The 22,447-nt window shown below is 45.6% G+C and overlaps 1 protein-coding gene across 1 annotated transcript in view; it reads right to left on the bottom strand.

The window, feature by feature from the left end:
- The window catches only part of FAM234B (family with sequence similarity 234 member B), a 307,484-nt gene that overhangs the window by 47,991 nt on the left and 237,046 nt on the right, over nt 1-22,447 (bottom strand). Inside the window, exon 8 of the mRNA XM_086957605.1 lies at nt 5,205-5,348. Coding sequence (XP_086813731.1) covers nt 5,205-5,348 — 144 coding nt within the window. The remainder of the gene's footprint in view (nt 1-5,204; nt 5,349-22,447) is intronic.

The raw sequence follows: 22,447 nt of genomic DNA, 5'->3' as shown, positions 1-22,447 counted from the left end.
GCTTTAATGTAGCATATTTGTACGCACTTAACTATCCACCATGCAATATCTGCTTTTGATATAGGGTTGCCTTTATGCGGGGGTGAACAAGCAACAAAGAGTTGTTTGGTTTTCCTAAAAGATTTAGTTCTTTCAATATAATAAAGTAATGAACTCTTAACATCTAATGTGTGTAAAGCAGGTTCTACCGTGGAGTCTGGTTGAGGAAAAACCACGGGTAACTCAACAGACTGGTTGAGATGAAATGGAGAAACGACTTTGGGTAAAAATGTGGGGTTTGTCCCAAGAACCACTTTATTTTGGTCAATTTGTAAAAATGGTTCTTGTACGTGTAGTGCCTGGAGCTCACCAACTCTCCTGAGAGATGTGATGGCTATGAGGAAGGCTACCTTCCACGTCAGAAATTGTAGTTCACATTTGTGCAAGGGCTCAAATGGTAGGCCCATGAGTCTTGCAAGGACTATGTTAAGATTCCACACAGGAGAAGGTGGAAGTCTAGGAGAAATGATGCTCTCGAGTCCTTCCATACAGGCTTTGATAGCGGGGACACGAAACAAGGACAAGTGTTGTCTGTTTTTTAGGTAAGCCGCTATTGCAGCAAGAAGCAGTCTTGTTGATGTATATGCTAAGTTACCCCGCTGTAGGTGTTACAGATAGGAAATGATGTTTTGAATTGAAGCATCAAGCTGATTGATTTAATTGTTATTACAATAATTTACAAATCTTTTCCATTTTGCTGCATAGCATGCTCTTGTGGTAGAGCATCTAGCCTCTTTAATGACGTTCATGCAGTCTGGCGGGAGATTAAAGTAGCCAAACTCAATGATTTCAGGTTCCAGATCGCAAGGTTGAGTTGACTGGTATCTGGGTGCCTTATCTCTCCATGGTTCTGAGTGAGAAGTTTGGGGGAGAGGTGTAGTTTTTGATGAGGAACTACTGATAGTTCCAGCAGGGTTGTGAACCAGGGTTGTCTAGCCCATGTGGGAGCTACTAGGATCATTGTGAGGGAATGTTGCTTGAGCTTCCGAACAAGTAATGAAATTAGCGGGAGAGGTGCAAAAGCGTAAGCAAATATCCCTGACCACGCGAAGTTTAGGCATTGTGCTTTGAGGTGTGTGGCAAGCAGCTCTATGTCTGGGTAGCCCTACATTTGAAAAAAAATGAGAGAAGAACTTGATGGTGTAGTTCCCATTTGTGGATCTGTTGTTTTTGATGACTGAGCAGATCTGCAATTTGATTGCTTACTCCAGGGAGATGTTCTGCAAGGAGATATATTTTTTGAGGTATGGCCCATCTCCATATGCTTTGAGGTAGGTGTGAAAGCTGTAGAGAATGTGTCTCCCCCTGTTTTTGTATGTAGTACATTGCCGTGATGTTGTCTGTACGAACTAAGACAGATTTGCCAGCTAGATGTATCTGAAAAGCTTTCAATGCTAGAAATATTGCTAGCAGCTCCAGATGGTTTATATGGAGTTGTTTTTGATGTAGAGTCCACATGCCCTGAATTGTATGTTTTTGAAGATGAGCTCCCCAACCAGAGAGGGATGCGTCTGCTGTGAGCACTATCCGTGGAACCGGGTCGATGAATGGCTGCTTTTTGGAAAGGTTTTGTGTATTCCACCACTGCAGAGAGCGATGAGTGCGGCCGTCCACCAACACCAGATCGGTTAACTGACCTTGAGCCTGGTTCTACTGACGTGCTAAGCATTCCTGTAGGGGACACATTTGAAGTCTTGCGTAAGGAACAATTAGAATGCAAGATGCCATCATTCCGATCCACTGTATAAACATTTGGGCTGGTAGTGAGTGCTGCGCTTAAAATGGTAAAATTAGGGTTTGCATGTTGGGTATTCTGACTGGGTTGGGGTACGCTAGAACTTTGCAAGTGTCTATTGTGGCTCCTTGCTACGCTTGCATGTTGGAGGGTTGAAGATGAGATTTGGTGAGATTGACAGTGAATCCCAAGTCGTGAAGCAGCTGAACTGTTTTTTGATTGTTGTGTATGCAGCTGTGTTGCAACTTGGCTTTTATTAACCAGTCGTCTAAGTAATGGAAGACGTGAATATGTTGTCTTCTTAAATGAGCGGCGACTACTGATAGACATTTCGTGAAGACTCTTGGTGCTGTATTTATCCTGAATGGGAGGACTTTGAATTGGTAATATCCACCAAGAAACTGAGATATTTCCTGTGAGCTGGATGAATGGGAATATGGAAGTAGGCATCCTTTAAATCTAGAGTGGAAAGAAAGTAGCTTTGCTGAAGCAATGAGAGCACCTGTTGAAGGGTGATCATGTGGAAGTGGTGCGATTGAATGTAGAGTATGGGCCTGTGGGAGCAGTCTTTTTTGGGAATCAAAAAGTATAGGGAGTACACTCCCGTTCCTTGATGACGTAATGGGACTGGTTCTATTGCATGTTTGTCTAACAGAGAGAGGACCTCTTGTTTTAACAGAGTGAGATGTTCTGGTGACATTGCACATTCTCTCTGAAGGATTGTTGGTGGAGTGCTGGTAAGTTCCAGGCAATAACCATGTTGGATAATTTGTATTACCCACTTGTCTGAGGTGATTGAATGTCATACAGGTAGGAACTGTGAGAGACGTCCCCCAACAGGAGTGGAATGATCGGGGGTAATGGAGGGAAGTCACTGTTTATTGGCAGGGGAAGTGCGGGTGAAGTTACCTCTGCCTCTTCCCTTGTTATTATTTCCTCTGTAACCTCCTCGAAAATAGCCTCTGGAAGAGTTAGATTGGCTGTGCCCTTTCTAAGTGGAGGAGGGATTTTCTGACGACAATGTTTTTGAGCCACCCCTGTAAAAGGATCGACGAAAAGAACCCCTGCTAAAAGGTAATTATTGGGCTCCCATGGATTTTGCAGTTTCAGTGTCTTTCTTCATTTTTTCTAATGAAGTATCTACTGTTGGTCCGAAAAGATGTTCTTTATCAAAGGGCTGATTAAGTATGGAGGATTTTACCTCCTGCTTGAATCCAGAGATTAAAGCCAATCGTGTCTCCGCAGCAGTATGCTAGTATTGATAGCACGAGAAGCTGTGTCCGCCGCATCTAGGGCACATGTTATGCAAGTGTTGGTGATGAGCTTCCCTACCTGAATGAGGTAGTTATCTTTAGTTTCATACTCCTCTGGCAAATGTTGCACAAGTTTTTAAGACTCATCGTTATGGGCCCTGTTGTAGCGTGCTAACAAAGCCTGACCATTGGCAACACACCAATAATTAGCAGTCTGTGAAGCTACTCTCTTGATAGAGGCATCAATAAGTTTAGACTCCTTATCAGGAGGAGGGGTGTCGCCTGTAGTTTGAGAGTAAGCTCTCTTGCAGGTGTCAGATACAACAAGAGAGTCTAAAGGTAACTGACCTCTTATGTATAGAGGGTCTGTAGGAGTGGGCTTGTATTTTTTATTCCCCTCTCGGTGTCAGTATCCTGGCTCTAACTGGGTCTTTGAATACCTCGTCAGTATTTTTTAACATGCCCTTCAACATGGGTAAAGTGCTAGTAGACCTTTGTGAGATTGTGAATGTTTCTACAAGGAAATCCTCTTCTAGAGGGTCTGAATGTAGCACCACACCGTGAATTTGGCAGCCCTGTTGATAAGTTGTGCAAAGCCAATGTTGTCATCAGGTAGGGAAGGTCTGGAGGGATACAGGTCAGGGTCATTAGGTTGATCTGAAGCCTTATAATCATCGCAGGGATCAGTGTCATGTGGTACGTCCGGATCTTGTGGGGTATGATGATAGTAATCCCCATTCCCGAAACCGTCATCCTGTGAGTAGGTGACATTGGAGGTGGTGAATTGATGGTGTAATGTGTAAATTGGGTATAGGAGGAGGAGAGGGAGGTATGTAAGGGGGAGAAGGGTTAGTACCCATATCTCTTTTTTCTTCTTAGTTATAGGGGCGTCTCCTGAGAGGTCTAACTTCCGTTTTTTAGGAAGAGTGCCCATAAGGTGTCCAGTTTCCGGATCAATTCTAAGTCTTTTTTGCTTTAGATCCAGAGGTGTGTCTTCAGATGGAAGTTCCTTGGAAGGAGTATCTTTCTCTTTAGGAGTGGATTTCGGCATCGAAGATTTGGGCTCAGTGCTGAGTGTTTGGAATCAGAATGCGTAGTTTTACCCAGTTTAGGCTGTGGAGTCTTCGGAGTGGCATGTTTCGGCTCTAAACTTGTTGGCATGGAGGGTGTTGGCTCTGAGCTTTTAGGTGTGGAGTGTTTGAGCTCCAAGGCTTTATGCTTGGGCGATTTTGGTTCTGAGTCTTTTGTTTCGGAGGGTTTCTGCTCAGAGGTTTTCGGTGTCGAAGGTGTCTTTGGTGCTGACGGTGTGGGAAGTGGCACATGTTTCTCCTTATGTTTCGGGGCCGAAGGTGTTCATTTGGTACCGGAATGGGGCCGGCTCGAGCCGGAAGGCTTGTGTTTATGTTTCATAGCTGGGCTGGAGGGCTACTAAACTAGTGAGCCCCAATCACCTCCCAGTTGTCTCACAATGAACTTACCAGGTTGCATATAAAAAAAACTCTGGTTGGCTATCAAAACCCCTCCTCCCCCTCAACACCTCCCGGTGCATATCAATGAACCACTAATCCTTATTCAATCAAAGAATGGCCGCTAGTCAACGAGCACCTGGTTGTTCATCTACAGACCCCCTGGATGTTGGCCAGTAGACTTCTGGATACCCGCAAACAGAGCCCAGGCTGCCCGATAATAGATCTACGATACTCTACCAATGAACCTCTGGTTGCCAGTCAATGAACATATGGGTTGTTTGCCAATGACAAAGAATAGTGTACTATGTTTAGGTTAACCATAGATACACTAATCATAGGGTGCTTAAATGCACCAAGACCAGGAGTGTCAGCGAGAGGCACACAACAACTCATAACTAATACCGAATACTAATACTAAAATTACCACAAGTAGCGAAAAGTAACAGGTGGTGACTTCTACCAAGGATGCTTGCCAATGACACCATGCAGTCTGCCTGAAAATCACGGACCTTTGTAGTTGATGCTCAATTAAATCATAGTTGTTTTTTTCAATAAACAAATGGTATATTGTCAATTAACCCATGACAACCATTAACTAATTAAACAAGTAATAATTTTTGAGAAATAAACATTCAGGATAAAAAAGGTGATGGTAAAAAAATTGTTTTTGGAGAATCTGCATAAAATAAGTAAGGAAGCCACAGGTACCTTTGAATGTTCTTCATGTTCAGGGTCCAACGCGGCTCTAAATCCTGTCCACTCAGAAGTGAGAGGCCATGCTTGGTCGTAATCAGGAGGTCACTGCAGTTTTTATCCAGGGCAGGTACCAACTGTAGAAACTCCACTCCGCCACTAAAAGACAGGCCGGCAAAAGAAAAATTGTGATCCACATAGACAAAAAAACTTGCAATATACAGTCAGTTGACACCAATAAAACACAGCCACATGTCCTGCTCTGTTGCGTTTTTATTTCAGTAATCATATTTTATTGGTTATATCTTGTACGCCTGTGTAGAAATAGTTTTGTTGAGGTATGTAACAACTGGGTACATTTTCTGATACAATATGAAAAGTGGGTGATGGAATAATTTAATTACTAGACATTTTCCTGTCTTACAACTGTGAGATCCCGCTCTGCCTACAGGTTCTAAATTACAATTATTGGTATCCAATGATACAGAATATAGAGTTCTGCAGTGCTCTGATTTGTGCCCAGAACGGATTTCCAACGCCTCTTTAGTGTACAGTGCAGTTCATTTAAGATTAAATAATCAATTCACTTTCCAGAAAAAATCTTTATCATTTCTCTGAACCTCATCATGTTTTACATAGACTACAAATCAGATATACACTCTTTTTACAAGTATTTATTTATTTATTTAGGAGTTTTATATAGCGCTAGCTGGACCCAAGTAATAAATAAATTCTGAGCAAGTATGCAGTACAGGTTATAGAGAAACATGTGGATCAGGCCGAGAGTAGGACGAAGAAAGGCGCAGTAGCGCAGGGAGGGCAAGGAGGATGCGGTTCGAACAAGGCGCCCCCCAAAGGTTGCTTAGTTCACACCGGACGTGAGTCCAGAAAGATTTTCTTGGTCCGAGTCAATGTTTCTGGTCAAAATATAAGGATAGAAGAGGTGCAGGATGGAGTGCATCCTTGGCTTCTATCGGTTCGTTCAAGAGCGGTCGAGGAAAAGGATTTTGAGCAGATTTTTGAATTTGGGAAACGAGGGTATCGTTCTGATGTGGGGAGGATTTGGGGGGGGAGTGGGGGATGGAGTTCCAGATTTTGGGGGCGTTTCCGGCAAACGATTTTGTCGCGTTTTTCTGCTTGCGAGATTTCAGTGGGATGAGTAGCAGAGTTTTGGAGCTCCTTAGGAGTCTGGACTGGCCGGCCTTTTTGAGTTTGGCAGCCTGGTATTCCGGTTTGCCTGTGTGCAGGGCTTTGTGGGTGAGGCAGGCTGCTCTGAAGCTGTCTCTCAGTTCAATTAGGAGCCATTTGAGTTCTTTGAGTGCAGGGGAGATGTGATCAAATTTCTTAGTACCAGTGACCATTCTGGCTGCTGCATTTAACGTTGTTTTCAGGGGGGCGAGGTGAGATTTAGAAGTCCCCGTCAGGGCTGCAATCCCGTAATCAATTCTGGAGAGCACTAGTGCTTGGGTGGCTTGTTGCAGGTCTTTGGGTGGGAGGTAGGGTTTCATTTTGTACAGTAATTTCAGATTGACGAAGGCACTTTTTGCGGATATTCAGATATGTTTTTTCATGTTTAGTTTCGGGTCTAAGGTGATACCAAGAGATTTTACTGACTCCGCTAGGATGAGGTTGCCATTGAGGGCATCGATAGCTTTGAGCCATTCTGCGATATGTGGGTTTTCGTCTTTATTGGAGATGAGGAGTATTTCCGTTTTCTTTTGATTGAGTTTTAGGTGATTATTTGAGAGCCAGTCTTGTACCTCCCTGAGTGTGACATTGAGTCTCTGGATGTCAGCAATGGAGGAGGTTTCCAGGTAGAGTTGTGTGTCAACCGCATATAGGTGGAAAGTGATGTGAGATTTCCTGAGTAGGGAGGTAAGGGGTTCGATGTAGATGTTGAAAAGCTGAGGGGAGAGCACTGATCCTTGTGGAACACCTCTGTTAACGGGGTGGAGCTCGGATTTGAAGCTTAATTTTTATTCTTTGTGAGTGGTTGTGGAGAAAGGAAGAGAACCAGTGGAGTATTGTCTTTTCTAAACCTGCCCTTTCTTTTAGAGTCTTAATGAGCAGTTTGTGGTCGACTGTATCGAATGCAGCTGATAGGTCTAGGAGGATGAGAAGGCAGCATTGATCTGAGTCCAGTGATTTGTGAAGATCGTCTATGACATTAAGGATTGCAGTTTCAGTGCTGCAGCCCTTTCTGAAGCCAGATTGGTGGGGGTCTAGGAGATTGATGTTGTCCAGGTGTTGGGTTAGCTGAGGGAGTACACATCTTTCCAGGATTTTGGACAGAAGCGGTAGGTCAGATACCGGTCTAAAGTTGTTAAGATAATCAGTGTCTAGCCCAGTCTTTTTCAGTAGTGGTGTGACTAGGCCAACTTTGAGGCAATCCGGAACGACTCCTGAGCTCAGTGAGCTGTTGATGATCTTGCACCATAGCAGAGCTAGGACGAGCTTTATGTCCTTGGTCACTTGAGGGGGAAGTTGATCCAGGGCGTGGGATGAGGGTTTAGCCTTGGAGATTAGGTTGATAATCTCAGCTTCCTGAATGGGAGTGAAGGAGGACCATTGTTTTGGGGGGTTTAAGGGGGCTCCGTTATTTGATTCAGACACCTGGATCACGGCGGAGGAGATGAGATTTGGGCCAAACGCGAGGTCAATCTTGGCAATTTTGTCGTTGAAAAAGATGGCGAATTTTTCACAACGTTCATCAGATGCCTTAATTGAGGTTGTCACTGGCTTAGAGGTTTGAGACCTGATGATATTGAAGAGTTCTTTGGGCCGGTTTTTGTGGTGTCTAATGCCGAGCAGAAGAATGATGTCTTTTTGTTCTTAATGTGCCTTTTGTAGTTCCTGCTGGCTGCTTGGAGTTGGTCGCGATGCTGGGTGGTGGGATTATTCCTCCAGATTCTTTCTGAGGCTCTTAGAGGTCTTCTTTCTTCATTTATGTCGGTGGAAAACCATGATCTGGATGGAATGCTCTTGGATTTTTTTTAGTTTCAGAGGTGCAAGGCTATCTAGGGTGAGTGACATATTGGAGTGGTAAAGAGAGGTAAGTTCAATAGTTGAGAGGTTATATGTGCTGTTAGGGAGGAGCGAGCTTATTTTTTCTTCTAATGTCGCTCGGGAGATTTGAGCTGTGTTCCTAATCCATTTGGGGGGGGTCCTGTAAAGGGGGTTGAGCTGGGATCGTTTGGTTAATGCCGAAAAGGATGAGGTGATGGTCGGACCAGTCGATGGGAAGAATATGGTCAACGGTGATTGCCTTGCTTTCGGCGATGATTGCGTCTAGGGTTGCTCCTCTGTGGTTAGTTTCTTCTGAGCAGTGTTGGGTCAAATTGTTTTCTAGTAGGAGGTTGTTCAAGGATTGAATGAGTGGGTTTTTAGATTCGTTCCATCTTAGATTGAGGTCACCTAGAATTATATTGTTTGAGTTACCGAGAGCACAGTGTGCAATTAAGTCAGAGAGGTGTTCTCCGAATTTAGAGGAATTGCCAGGGGGGTGGTAAAGGAGATGGCAGGTTTCTGGCCTGTTTTCACATGTCTTAATATAGACTGAAAGACATTCAAAAGTGTTATATAGGCAGGATGGAATTTCCGAGATGGAGATGGTGTTCTTGTGAATGATAACTATACCCCCTCCCCTCTGCTCTGGTCGGTCTTTGTTGATCATAGTGAATCCCCGAGGTACCAGCATGTCCATGATGGGGCAAGAAAGATTGCTGAGCCAGGTCTCTGTGATGAATGAGATGTCTATATCATGGGAGAGGATGGCTTCAGCTAGTTCGGTTGCGTGTTTGGAGGCCGATCTGCAGTTTAGGAGCATGCAGTTAATGGGGGATCCATCTATGTTCAGTTTCATATTAGACGGGGCTCTGGGAAGAGAGGTTAGGTGGGCTGGAAGTCTAGGGATTTTTGGAGGAAGTTGATCTCTCCCGACTCCTGTGATTACTTGGATCGAGGATTTGGGGGAGGAGTTAGGTGGAGAGTCATAGGATGAGGTTAGGTGTTCCGCTTCTCGATAGGAAAGTGGTGTTTTTGCTCTTCTGGGTCTATCAGAGCGAGTTGAGTTTCTGTTGGTCAGAGGCCAGGGTGGGGCCTGGGCCCCATTCGAGGATGGAGCCTTGGCGTGCTTTGGATGGGTGGGAGTAGGGGGAGCTATGGGCGGCTGGGTGGGCTTTCGAATCGCGGCCAGGTTGGATAAGGATTTGTTCAGGCCTTGGATGAGGGTTTCGAGCTGAGTTTCCAGGAGGTTTAGACGTTGATTTGTGATAGCTACGAAGGGAGGAGAGGAGACTGAGGCAGCGTTACTGGGGGGCGAGGGGGGAGGGTTGGTGACATGATGGCTATTGGGGGGGGAAGGTGTCTGGGATGGATCTGGAAGGAGTCCTGAGCTGGGGTAGTACTGGCTCATGATGGGGGTTAGGCCTCCATTGGCCTGGGGGTATGGGGGAGCTGGGGGGAGAATGGCCTTGGGGTGCAGCTCGCTCCTGGTTGGCAGGTTGGGATGTGCGGAGGGGAAGGGGTGGGGGTGTCGTCTTCCCGTGGGGAGGGGATTTAGGTACGGAGGTGTAGCATTGTGGGCGGTATCCTGGGAGGGCGGGGATGGGGATCTCAAGGGGGGCGCCTTTTTTAACGTTAGGATGAGGGTGTCAAAATCCTTGAGGTTATCATTGTTAGCTTGTATCAGGACTGTGCCATTTGAGTAAATGGTTAAGGAGATATTGCTATTCAGCATCTGGTGATTCGAGAGAGAGGACGTCAGTTTGCGGCTATGGGCTGTGATGGTGGTTTTGGTGATGTGAAGATGTGTGTTGAGGATGCTGAACCAGGTGTGAGGTCTTTCCGTGTGGAAGATGAGGTCCGTTTTGATCTGCCGTCTAGATGGGCAGTGGAAGGAGTCTACAACAAGTGTTTCAGGGTGCTGCCTGATCAGTCTATGTTTGAAATGTCTCTTTGCTTTGCCAGAGAGGTAAGGAGGGAAGGAGATCGCAAATGAGTTTGGACCGTGTGGTGTAAGATGCTTCGGTGATCGAGGGGCGATAGCCATATGCGAGGCCAGTGGCATTATGTCAAGGTTAAGAGAGGTGGTGGAAGTTTCAAAGGTGTGAAGGGGAGACTGACGAGTGAAGGGGGGGGTGAAGGGGAGAGTGCTAACTAGTCTAGGGGAGTTGAGGAGCTCAAGGGTAGGTGTCTAATGTGTGTATAACTATAACCTATGGCAATTGCAATACTGAAACGGGATGTCCACAACGTTTGTGGCAGAGTATCCCATTCGCCAACATCTTAACAAGGCCCCTACTGTTCTGACTCAATGGAACGGCCCTTTAGAATAAGGGTCATTATTTTTGGGAGTTGCTAAAGCGTGTTGCGTTATGGAGAGCTTATCCACCTAGAGTGGCAAAGCAAAAGTTGGATTTACGTCAGCTGCTAAGTCGCATGAGTGGTGCAGTTCTAGTTATATGTAATAAAATAGGTCAGAAGGAAAATTAAGGAGAGACATTTATTCTGGATGATTCAATGGGCTTTAAATCAAACATTGTGCTTCTCATGCGTTGAGGTAAGGTGATGTTTATGTACATCTATAGAGGTTTTTGCTATCTCTAAAACACAGTAGAGAGAAACATGCAATACATTTACATTTTAAGGGACAAGTCTGACAGTCAATCCTCAGAATTAAGAGATTTTAAACATAAACGAATGTTAGATTTTATTAGCAATGTTTTTTGCTAACAAGAACCCACAACCTCTTTAACTGTGTCTGTCTCTGTGGTGTTACAACCATAAAAGCATACATAAGTACACATAAAAGTCAATAAAATGCATGAAATACATTAAACAAACAGAGAGGGGGAGGTGAACCTCTATTCCTTTCATTTTTATTGAAAGTTCATTAACCCATACATGAATACCTCACCTTGGGTCGAGTGTTTCCTCAAAATTGACAAACACATAAAATCCACGTTGCTCACAGTTTAAGAAAACTGCATGCTGCGCCGTGAACGTACAGCAGCGCAAAGATGAGGAAAAAGAAATTTTACATGACCAATGTGTCCCCTGCGTGTACCCCAACGTTTAGTGTATGTGCATGTCACCCATGCATTTTCCCTCTATGGCCTGCAATAATAATGCCTCTGCATTTGCGTCCTACATTAGGATGTCAGTTACCAAGTATTCCATGAAAGAAACGTTAATTCTGCACTGAGGCCCATGTGTCTGCATTGTGCACTTTTAAAACCGAGATGAACCCATTTTGTGGCTCAGCCTGAGCCAGTCTCCGAATTAGGGTTTCAGGCCTCCAGACACTCTGAGAGCTGCAGCTACGTATCCCTGACCTCGCATACTTTTGGCTCAGCCGAGAGAGGCCCAGCACGGGGTGCCAAGACAGTATTTTGCACAACAGTTATCTGCTTGCTCTGAATCACATTCCTGCCTGGTGAAGGAGGTAAACAGAACCCGTCTGCAGAGATAGGGCCTAGCCTTTCTCTCACCGTTTAAGTGATTTACAGAGCTCGCGTCCATAGAAAGCTCAAGGCCCCCACGCAATGAAAGGAGAAATATATGCCCACACTGGCTCTTGGTGATGAGTGACCTTTGCTTCAGATAATACATCCCCGGACTTAAGATATCAGATAATGCCAGACGTGCTGGTCGCCCTGACACTGAAGGCCTCCCTACCAGACCGAAAGTCGGCCCCCCCCAGTTACACGTCAATTGCACGTCATGATCAAGTTGCGCACACAAGTAGGGCAAAGTTCCAGCTGGCCATGCAACCCCCTCCATGCATCCACCCACCTATGACTCACCTATGACTCCTCAAGTGAACGCCCACATGTACGCCCTCATGCACGCCCACATGCTCTTATCTCTCTTTCTCTTGCTCTGCCTGGAGCGCTCCTTCCTATGTACGAATTGAATGTATAAATATTATACTCTGTGAATAACGATTAGAAGACCCTTCCTGAACCTTAGTGGTGATGGAACCGATTCTCCCCTAACTCGAGTTATTGAAATAAAGCCCTTTTGAATCGGACACCACGGATTCTGCCTCTCATTTTATGCATGACCCTTTATTTATTTATAGAAATTATGACAGGGTAATACTTTATTTACCACAAAGAAATAAGCTAACACAAGCACACGTCTCTTCATCTGCTAGTTACTGAAGATAATAGGCTAGTGAGCAATGTCTTATATTTTTAAGTTTCTTGACTGGTATTAGGAAGTTTTTGGAAACCTTTACAATGTGCAATACTGATAAAAAACTGTTTGAAATTATAACAGAAAGCAAAATACTGGAACATTATAGAAGAACCAGATAAAAAAAAAAAAAAAAAAATGCATGATTGCAAAATGATCAAACAAGTGCCTACGAGAGCGGACAGCAAATTAACTACGTCTGACGACATTAATAAAGTTCAGTGCTTAAGAATAGCAGCTATTTGTTCATTAAAAATAAGTAACGTTAACAATATTAAGCACCAATGTTGCAAAAAGCGCCTTGAGACCCTCCGGGTGAGTGGTGCGCTATATAAATGTTTTTTTTGTTTTTTGAAAGCTGCAAACTGGCTATAGATGGCACCTTCGCAAAGACACTTCAGAGCAATAAGTAATAACACAAGAGATAGCTTTCAGCGTCGTTTCCAAGGGGTAGAGGTTTAAAAGGTGCAGGTACATGGCAGGAGTGCCGGCCGGGCGGAGGCGCATTATCCAAGAGGCATAATAGGTGGTATTGCAAAACCACCAAGTAGGTTACGTAAGCCCCTAAACATTTTGTATGCAAGGAGGACACATTTAGTCAGCCAGATGTTTAAAGCGGTGTTGCCTGGATTAAGCGCTGCTATGATGCCCTGCCGGCAAATTCAAACTCCCGGACTATTCCACTCACCCGGGAGTCTAGTTTTACGCTCATCAAAAAGGGCGTGGCAAAGGCACAGGACAAGCTTAAAGGATTCACCACTCTGGCCAGAGACCCTGCATTTGATCCCCTGCATTGGACAGCGCCAGCGAGCTAGGTGCTTCAAAAATACACACACTGGGTCCAGCCTGTGAGCCACGAATCTTGGCTTCAGATGACTGGAATATGGGCAGGTCGAGGTATGGGGAGGGGGGTGCAGGCTGAAATTAGTTGATAACTGCCCATGTTTGCTTGGGTTTGGCTAGATTTGCTCTGTCTGAATGGTAGGATCAAAGACAAACATGTCTTTTAATACTCAGTTTAATGCTGATTGACTCGGATTTTTGTCCCAAAGTTCGTTCACAGTCAATACCTGCTCACAGTCCTTTAAGAATGGACAGGCTTATCCACCAAGCCCACTGGTGCTGATATCGGTCCAAAACAGGGCCTCAAGAGAACCACCACTGGCCCCCGCAGCTTGTGGCACAGATTTAGAAAAGCTACGGCACCCAGAGCTCATTGGTCAGGAAGGCCAAGTTCCAACCTGATCTAAGTGTCAGATGAAGACTTCGGCAGTAGCAGAACGCATTTGTAAATCCATGTGAACTGCTTATTCAGTAAACTTCTACTTGCCCTTTAGGATTTTGATATCACAATTTTATGTGGGAGACACCTTTCCTCACATGAATTCCAATAGGGGGGGGGCTTGGCCCTAGTAATAAACGTGATAGTTTAAATAGTAAGTCAAAGGGCCACAGCCTTTACTGCTGTTTCTTTCTGATGCCTTGTGAAGGAACCCTTGGTTCAATGTGTACCCGCCCAAATACTTGTATAAATGACCCGCAACATTTTTGTTGCTATTATATGTCCAGTCACCTCCTGGTACCTTTATCCACCGAATTAAACAAATCAAACTAATAAAGCATGTACACAGAGGCTTAGGCTTGCCCCGACAATGTGAGGTCGAAGACCAGTTCGGACACCCAGAGGGGCAAACCAAGTGTGCCCTCATCGAGACAGTGGATTACCGTACCCGTCCTGGCTGTATCATGTAAGAAGATTGTGGCAGCATATGGCGTTTTTGATATATAGATTGACCACATATGCCTCTGTATTAGTGAGAGTGTGGTCAACTGTCTCCTCTCGCGTAAAGTTATGTTGTTATATGAAACAGAAAGATGGAGACAGACAGAACACCGAGCCTTCGATACCGGAGTATTAGTAATACTCTGTGTGTCTAATCCCGGAGCCAGTGGCATCCATCATGGATAATCCTGATTTGTCCCAGCACAAAAGGGCGACTGACGACAGCTTCCCCAGACAGTGAAAGTGTATTGCCTGTATTCCGGTGGCCAGAAGGATGGTAATCCAGTCAATGAAGTGAAGAGAATAGAGACAGAGATATCTTTAGAAATTCTGGGACAGCTTTGTTAGAAAGGGGCTGAAGATTGGTTCTTTCCTGAGCACTGCCAATTGTTTGGTAGTAGGGGCGAGGGGGAAGACCGCAGTTCTTCTTGTTATAGGTGAAGACGCTTCTAGGTCAGGCCTTCCCTTTTGTCTTTCCCTGATTAGAGATTCAAGACAGCTGATGACAGCCAAAGGAAACATGTTCTTGCTCCAATTTGCCCATGAATCGAGTACATCTTGCTTGGCATCAGAGACATTGCTACCTACTGAGAGAAGCGCCTTGTTACACAAAGGTTATGACGAGAGAGCAACCAGGAAATGACATCTGAAAAGGAACCAACCCAAACAGGTTCTGAAGCATTAGACACAACCCAGTTCCACTGTCTGGAAAATGTGTATAAATGTGGGATTCAAACCACCCGCATTCTTCCACTTCAAAATTCTTTATGACCACTGAAGTGAGTGTTTGGCAGAGTTTTTGAAGGACAGCGCTATCACCTGAGCTGGTGTATACCTGACAGCTCCTCTCCCCTAGACCAGGAGATATTAGCTGAAGTCTGCACTTTCTGCTGGAGGAGCTGGTGGTCTAGTCACTGGAACTCTGGCCCCTGCTGGGAGAGGGGAGTTGTCTGCATGGCCCTGCAGAAGGAGAAACTGTCAAGGAGGCAAAGTAAAGTGTGCTTCCGGCATGAGGAATGCCCATGCATCTGGTCCGGCAAAATCCTGTTCTGAAGGCAAGCTACTGTGCATGCTGAAGACACTGGCTGTGTCCTAACTTCACTCCATGACCACTGCAGAACCAACAACTAGGTAAAGTGGGCCTCTGCCTGCAGTCAGATTAGTGAAACTGTGATGCTTACCCAAGACTCAAGCGTGAAGGCTTGAGACCTTTTTGCCCACATCAATAACAGTTCTAAAAAGAAGCATTTACAATGCAACGGTTTCGCCTTTGCAAAGTTTGAGCTATTGGCATTGTAAATGACAAACTTTTTATTTATGTGTTGGTTTTGAAAACAGATAAATAAATGGCATTGTCATTTACAATGGCAATAGCTTAATCTCTCGCAAATGCGGGACCTATTGCATTTTTAATGCAATAGGTCAATTATTTACGCAAGGTTGTGCTATTGACATTGCAAATAATTCGTTTTATTTAGGTTTCAAAAACCAAAACATAAATAAAAGGTCTCACACTGCTGTCTCTCTCACACTGCTGACTCTGCCTTGAACACACCCATTGCTGTCTCTCTCACACACACTGCTGTTTCTCGCACACTGCTGTTTCTCACACACTGCTGTTTCTCACACATTGCTGTATTTCTTACACACACTGCTGTCTCTCATACACACTGTCTCTCACACTGCAGGTGTGGGTTGTTTCCAGCCCATCCCGGCTCTCACAGGCACCGCCTCCGGGGATTGATAAACATGCAGGGACGCGCCTGCTTCGTGGGAGAGCAGACCAGCAGGATGTGCTAGCGCTGAGAAGCCATGTGACGAAGGATGCGCCTACCATGTAATCAAAGGTCGAAGTGCATTATAAAGTACGGGAACTGTGGGGGGGGGGTGCAGGGTCAAAGGGGTGGGTAAAAACACAAACTACTGGGACCCTGGTGCAAAAAAAGGACAGTCTTGGCCCTCTTTTAGAGCACTAGATCCAGGAAAAAGGAAAGTACACCATCTGGACTCGAAATGTGACAATCTTGTCTAATTGTATTTGCGTTTTTTTCATCAAAGTGTCCTCCACAAACGAGGACATTTATTCCCAGCACTTTTTATTGCCCCCTATTTCATGCTAATTCACCTTGCTCTTCTGTTACCCCATAGCGCCCTAAAGCAGCTTTAGAATACCAAAAGTGTTGAGTCAAGCTTAATGTTTGCAGAAGGCCCTGTGCGACCAAGGACACTGTGTTCCAATACCAGGCTTTTCTATTACAGGTCCTTGTTTTGAGATGGTTTAGTTTAATTAAATGAAAAAAAACTGAAAGGAACTAGGACTACAGCTCCCAGAGTTCACAAAATTCTTAACTGAAAGCCTAGGATTAAAGTAACACATCCTTGGTGTAGGAGTTCTCTTTGTGCCTTGGGCAATCATCCAGACACAATTGTGCCAGAATGTGCATGTCCAGAAGGAAAAATGGAGTTTGCAGTAGTCACTGCTGCACTTTACATTCCCGAAGCATAGAGCAGCAATAAGGCAAGCAAAGCGTGGTGCACACCTCGAATATAGAGTGGTATGTTTTAAACACACGAATACCAAGGCATCTTGGCGCTGGGAGTGAAGCAGCGCGGTTTCCCCCGAAGTATACTGCGTAACCCCTCTTTCGAGCCTAATACCGCTGGCAACTTGAGAATTAAATGCAGCGTGCCAATGACAGTAGACGTCACTGATATCAACAGAAGGTGCTCATTTTGGCAATCTCGTAGAGATTAAATGCGGAGTCAGGTGCTAGAAACCGTAAACATATTAAATAGGGAGAATGGAGGGACACGCTGTCCCCGGGTGCCTAGTTTTCTAGCGCCAGACCTCGCTTTGAAAGCGAGCGTGGTTTGGTGCTTTAGTTCATTACAGTTTGAAGTGCTTCGAGGCACCCTTCCCAGACTTTAGGAGACGATGTTGTTAACAATGAAAATCGCCTGCGGCTATGCTCCCTTTGGGATTACAGTTTACTGTTGCAGGTTTTGGTCCAATCGAAGACTAACACTAGGAACATAAAATCCTACCAGTGCCAGGGTCGTCTACTCGCTTAGCATGAACCCACTGAGCTATTTGTGCCCTCTGACTTTGCAAGAGTCACTTCCTGCCTTGTTTGAATCATAGACGTCAGGGGCTCTATACTATAGCACTCATCCTTGCTGTGCCTTACTCACACTGCTACCATATCCGGCCACGAGGAGCGGGCATTATCTGCGCTGCCGGCCGCAGGATCGGGCAGCTCCAGTGTTTCAGATGTAAGGAAGCCCGCAGTGCTGCCAGAAAGCTTGGTGGGTTAATGCCCGCTCTGTACTGCTCTAATTTAACCCACACGATTGATTTCGAATTTGCAGTGACATGTTTCCATCTGAGGTCGACAACACACGAACCAGCGAGTCTAATGATATTAAGGCACAAGTCAACATGGAGGGACAGCTCAGTGTGAAGAGAGCCTGCTGCACGTGCTTAGAGCTCAGCCTTTCATCTTTTCGGCGCAGCATCCAATTTGAAATACCGGCTGTTTTATCATACTGGGACTCATCAGAGGTGCTGAAGGGCGGCAGTGTATCTCGTCGTTTTTTCAGTGCTGCGGCAAGACTGGGGGCTTCTGCCCTTCAGCTGGAACTGGGGGGCGGGGAGAACGGTCACTGCCACTTCAGGCAAAAGAGACAAACTCTTTATGTACAGCTGCAGGTCAAAGATTAAAATAAAAAAAAACACCTACAGTGGTAAAATGAACCACTGCGGACAGGCTTTGTTTTTTTAGCGAGAGAAGGGGTATCCTTTGAAAATAAGGGGGAAAAAGTTTCTATTAGATTCTGCATCAATACTCTGCATCACCACAATAAGGATCAAGGGCTTTTGGATATGTTATCCCAATGAGTATAGCACCTTCTGCCAATTTGCATGACATCGTAGCGCTTTGATGGAGTCTACTGTAACAGTATTCACTGTAACCTGGAAGGTATCTATTTTGGCGCTGCCGCACCCTAAACAAATCTTCCTTTCTCTCCCCATCTTTCCCCAGCACCCCTCCCCTAAAGACAGCGACCCAGCCGTAAGCATGGGCGGAAAATCCGTTCCGCTCGCGGATTTTGCGGATTTTCGGGAAATCCGCAATCCGCGAGATTTGCGGATTTCCCGCAAAATCCGCAAATTCGCACGCAGCGGATTTTTTTGGCGGCGCGCGGCGTTGGTGATACAATTTTTGCGGCGCGCGGCGTTTATCATCGTTTGCCGAGTTGTTTTTTTCGATAGTTTGCGAGTGCTGCGCCATTTTGGATCTTGCTGTGTGATCCCGCGGGAATTTGCGAGCGCGATTACGTCATCGCGGCTTGCCAGCGATAGTTTGTCAACGCGAGTACGGCGAGATCACGTCTCGCGGTACTTCGCAATTGCGAGATTTGAGATGCGGCGAGCGAAAATATAAATTTGCAATTCTGCACAAGAAATCCACCAGCAAGCAGCATAAACCTTCTAGAAATGATGATTTTTATGTGAATAACTCCTTAGTTTGACATTTGCCTGCACTTTTTTAGCGAGGAGTCCATTTTGGGGAGGGGGGCAGGGGGGTGGGAGGAAGGAAGTGCCCCATAGTCTTCAACTTCCTGTTCCTGTTCAGCAGGCTCCTCCCAGTGCTTTGTCCATCTCCTGGTCACTTTTCATTCGGATGTGGACCTGGAAGGATTACTTTTTGTGGATGCTGCTGGATCTTTGGATTTGAGGCCTTTTTGACTTTCTTTGGATCACTGTTGGATTAGAAATTTTACAAGTAAGTTTGTTTGGGGCATTACAGTTGCTGCAACTAAAATTTTGGGATTTTCGATTTTTGGGCTGTTTTGGGGCCTTTTCCCCAGGGGTACTCAGTGGTGGGTGGACTGATTCTTTCTGTGGGTTGTCTTGAACTTAAACATCATGGAGGCCATAGATGAATTGGGATTGTGCTGATTTTTCTGTGTTTTTCGATTTTTTTTTTTTGTAAAATTTTGTGTTTTTCGATTTTTGACCTGTTGTTGGGGCCTTGACCAGGGGTAGTGAGTGGTGCATGGGCCTAGTCTTTCTGTGGGCTGTCTTGAATTTAAACATCATGGAGGCCATGGATGGAATGGGATTGTGCTGATTTTGCAGTGTTTTTCGATTTTTGGGCCTGTACTTGTGGCCTTTTCACCAGGGGTATTTGAGTCTAGCATGGGCCTAGTCTTTCTGTGGGCTGTCTTGAATTTAAACATCATGGAGGCCATGGATGGAATGGGATTGTGCTGATTTTGCAGTGTTTTTCGATTTTTGGGCCTGTACTTGTGGCCTTTTCACCAGGGGTATTTGAGTCTAGCATGGGCCTAGTCTTTCTGTGGGCTGTCTTGAATTTAAACATCATGGAGGCCATGGATGGAATGGGATTGTGCTGATTTTGCAGTGTTTTTCGATTTTTGGGGGTGTTCATGGGGAGGGACATGCCATGTGGCTGGTGGCCATTTTGAGTGCAGCTACAGGCACTGGCCATGTGCTGGCAGGCAAGTGGCCATTTTGAATGCAGGCTTTGTTGTTAGGCCTCCAACCATTTTGCCTACTTTTCAACCTTTATTTATGCCCAGGGGTAGTGAGTCTTGCATGGGCCTAGTATTTCTGTGGGTTGTCTTGAATTTAAACATCATGGAGGCCATGGATTGAATGGGATTGTGCTGATTTTGCAGTGTTTTTCGATTTTTGGGCCTGTACTTGTGGCCTTTTCACCAGGGGTATTTGAGTCTAGCATGGGCCTAGTCTTTCTGTGGGCTGTCTTGAATTTAAACATCATGGAGGCCATGGATGGAATGGGATTGTGCTGATTTTGCAGTGTTTTTCGATTTTTGGGGGTGTTCATGGGGAGGGACATGCCATGTGGCTGGTGGCCATTTTGAGTGCAGCTACAGGCACTGGCCATGTGCTGGCAGGCAAGTGGCCATTTTGAATGCAGGCTTTGTTGTTAGGCCTCCAACCATTTTGCCTACTTTTCAACCTTTATTTATGCCCAGGGGTAGTGAGTCTTGCATGGGCCTAGTATTTCTGTGGGTTGTCTTGAATTTAAACATCATGGAGGCCATGGATTGAATGGGATTGTGCTGATTTTGCAGTGTTTTTCGATTTTTGGGCCTGTACTTGTGGCCTTTTCACCAGGGGTATTTGAGTCTAGCATGGGCCTAGTCTTTCTGTGGGCTGTCTTGAATTTAAACATCATGGAGGCCATGGATGGAATGGGATTGTGCTGATTTTGCAGTGTTTTTCGATTTTTGGGCCTGTACTTGTGGCCTTTTCACCAGGGGTATTTGAGTCTAGCATGGGCCTAGTCTTTCTGTGGGCTGTCTTGAATTTAAACATCATGGAGGCCATGGATGGAATGGGATTGTGCTGATTTTGCAGTGTTTTTCGATTTTTGGGCCTGTACTTGTGGCCTTTTCACCAGGGGTATTTGAGTCTAGCATGGGCCTAGTCTTTCTGTGGGCTGTCTTGAATTTAAACATCATGGAGGCCATGGATGGAATGGGATTGTGCTGATTTTGCAGTGTTTTTCGATTTTTGGGGGTGTTCATGGGGAGGGACATGCCATGTGGCTGGTGGCCATTTTGAGTGCAGCTACAGGCACTGGCCATGTGCTGGCAGGCAAGTGGCCATTTTGAATGCAGGCTTTGTTGTTAGGCCTCCAACCATTTTGCCTACTTTTCAACCTTTATTTATGCCCAGGGGTAGTGAGTCTTGCATGGGCCTAGTATTTCTGTGGGTTGTCTTGAATTTAAACATCATGGAGGCCATGGATTGAATGGGATTGTGCTGATTTTGCAGTGTTTTTCGATTTTTGGGCCTGTACTTGTGGCCTTTTCACCAGGGGTATTTCAGTCTAGCATGGGCCTAGTCTTTCTGTGGGCTGTCTTGAATTTAAACATCATGGAGGCCATGGATGGAATAGGATTGTGCTGATTTTGCAGTGTTTTTCGATTTTTGGGCCTGTACTTGTGGCCTTTTCACCAGGGGTATTTGAGTCTAGCATGGGCCTAGTCTTTCTGTGGGCTGTCTTGAATTTAAACATCATGGAGGCCATGGATGGAATAGGATTGTGCTGATTTTGCAGTGTTTTTCGATTTTTGGGCCTGTACTTGTGGCCTTTTCACCAGGGGTATTTGAGTCTAGCATGGGCCTAGTCTTTCTGTGGGCTGTCTTGAATTTAAACATCATGGAGGCCATGGATGGAATGGGATTGTGCTGATTTTGCAGTGTTTTTCGATTTTTGGGGGTGTTCATGGGGAGGGACATGCCATGTGGCTGGTGGCCATTTTGAGTGCAGCTACAGGCACTGGCCATGTGCTGGCAGGCAAGTGGCCATTTTGAATGCAGGCTTTGTTGTTAGGCCTCCAACCATTTTGCCTACTTTTCAACCTTTATTTATGCCCAGGGGTAGTGAGTCTTGCATGGGCCTAGTATTTCTGTGGGTTGTCTTGAATTTAAACATCATGGAGGCCATGGATTGAATGGGATTGTGCTGATTTTGCAGTGTTTTTCGATTTTTGGGCCTGTACTTGTGGCCTTTTCACCAGGGGTATTTGAGTCTAGCATGGGCCTAGTCTTTCTGTGGGTTGTCTTGAATTTAAACATTATGGAGGGCATGGATGGATTGGGATTGTGCTGATTTTGCAGTGTTTTTCGATTTTTTTGTGCTCTATAACTGAACTGATGTTCCTCTGTCTTCCATTTTTTTAGGTGCACAAGACTCAAGAGAACCACCAGTGCCAGGAAGAAGTCCTGCAGCGGTGTGTGTGTGCAGCATAACGTCACGCGACGTCACGTCTGGCCTCAGACAACTCTACAATTCGTGCAACTGCGGCCTGCTGTCTGACCTGCTCTGAAGAAGATGGCCCCGCCCCCAAAGAAAGTTCTCCGTAGCTCCTCTAGCAAGAAAGTTGCTAGTAAGGAGCAGAAGAAGCAAGTTACCAAGGAGGCTGGTGTGCCACCCGCCACTTTTTTTGGGAGCAAAAAAAAAAGTACGCCTGCAGCAGCAGGATCTGCTGGGGACCAACCTGAGAGCAGCACCCCTGCTCCATTGGGTTCAGTGCCTCCACCACCACGCCAACTTAAGTCAAAGCCCTTGAGTGCTTCAGAGGCAGTCAGTGTACTTCTCCAATCACCATCGACCAGTGATGTTGGCTCATCGCAAGAAAGTAGCAGCAATGTCCCTGAATCAACACAGGTTGTTGTAACTCATCTGACAAGTGTTGAACAACCACAGCCGCA

This window comes from Lissotriton vulgaris, chromosome 1_1 (genome assembly GCF_964263255.1).
Source record: "Lissotriton vulgaris chromosome 1_1, aLisVul1.2, whole genome shotgun sequence".
Classification (NCBI taxonomy): Eukaryota; Metazoa; Chordata; class Amphibia; order Caudata; family Salamandridae; genus Lissotriton; species Lissotriton vulgaris.
The sequence above is the reverse complement of the archived record's forward strand: the minus strand, read 5'-3'. Positions and strand labels throughout refer to the sequence as shown.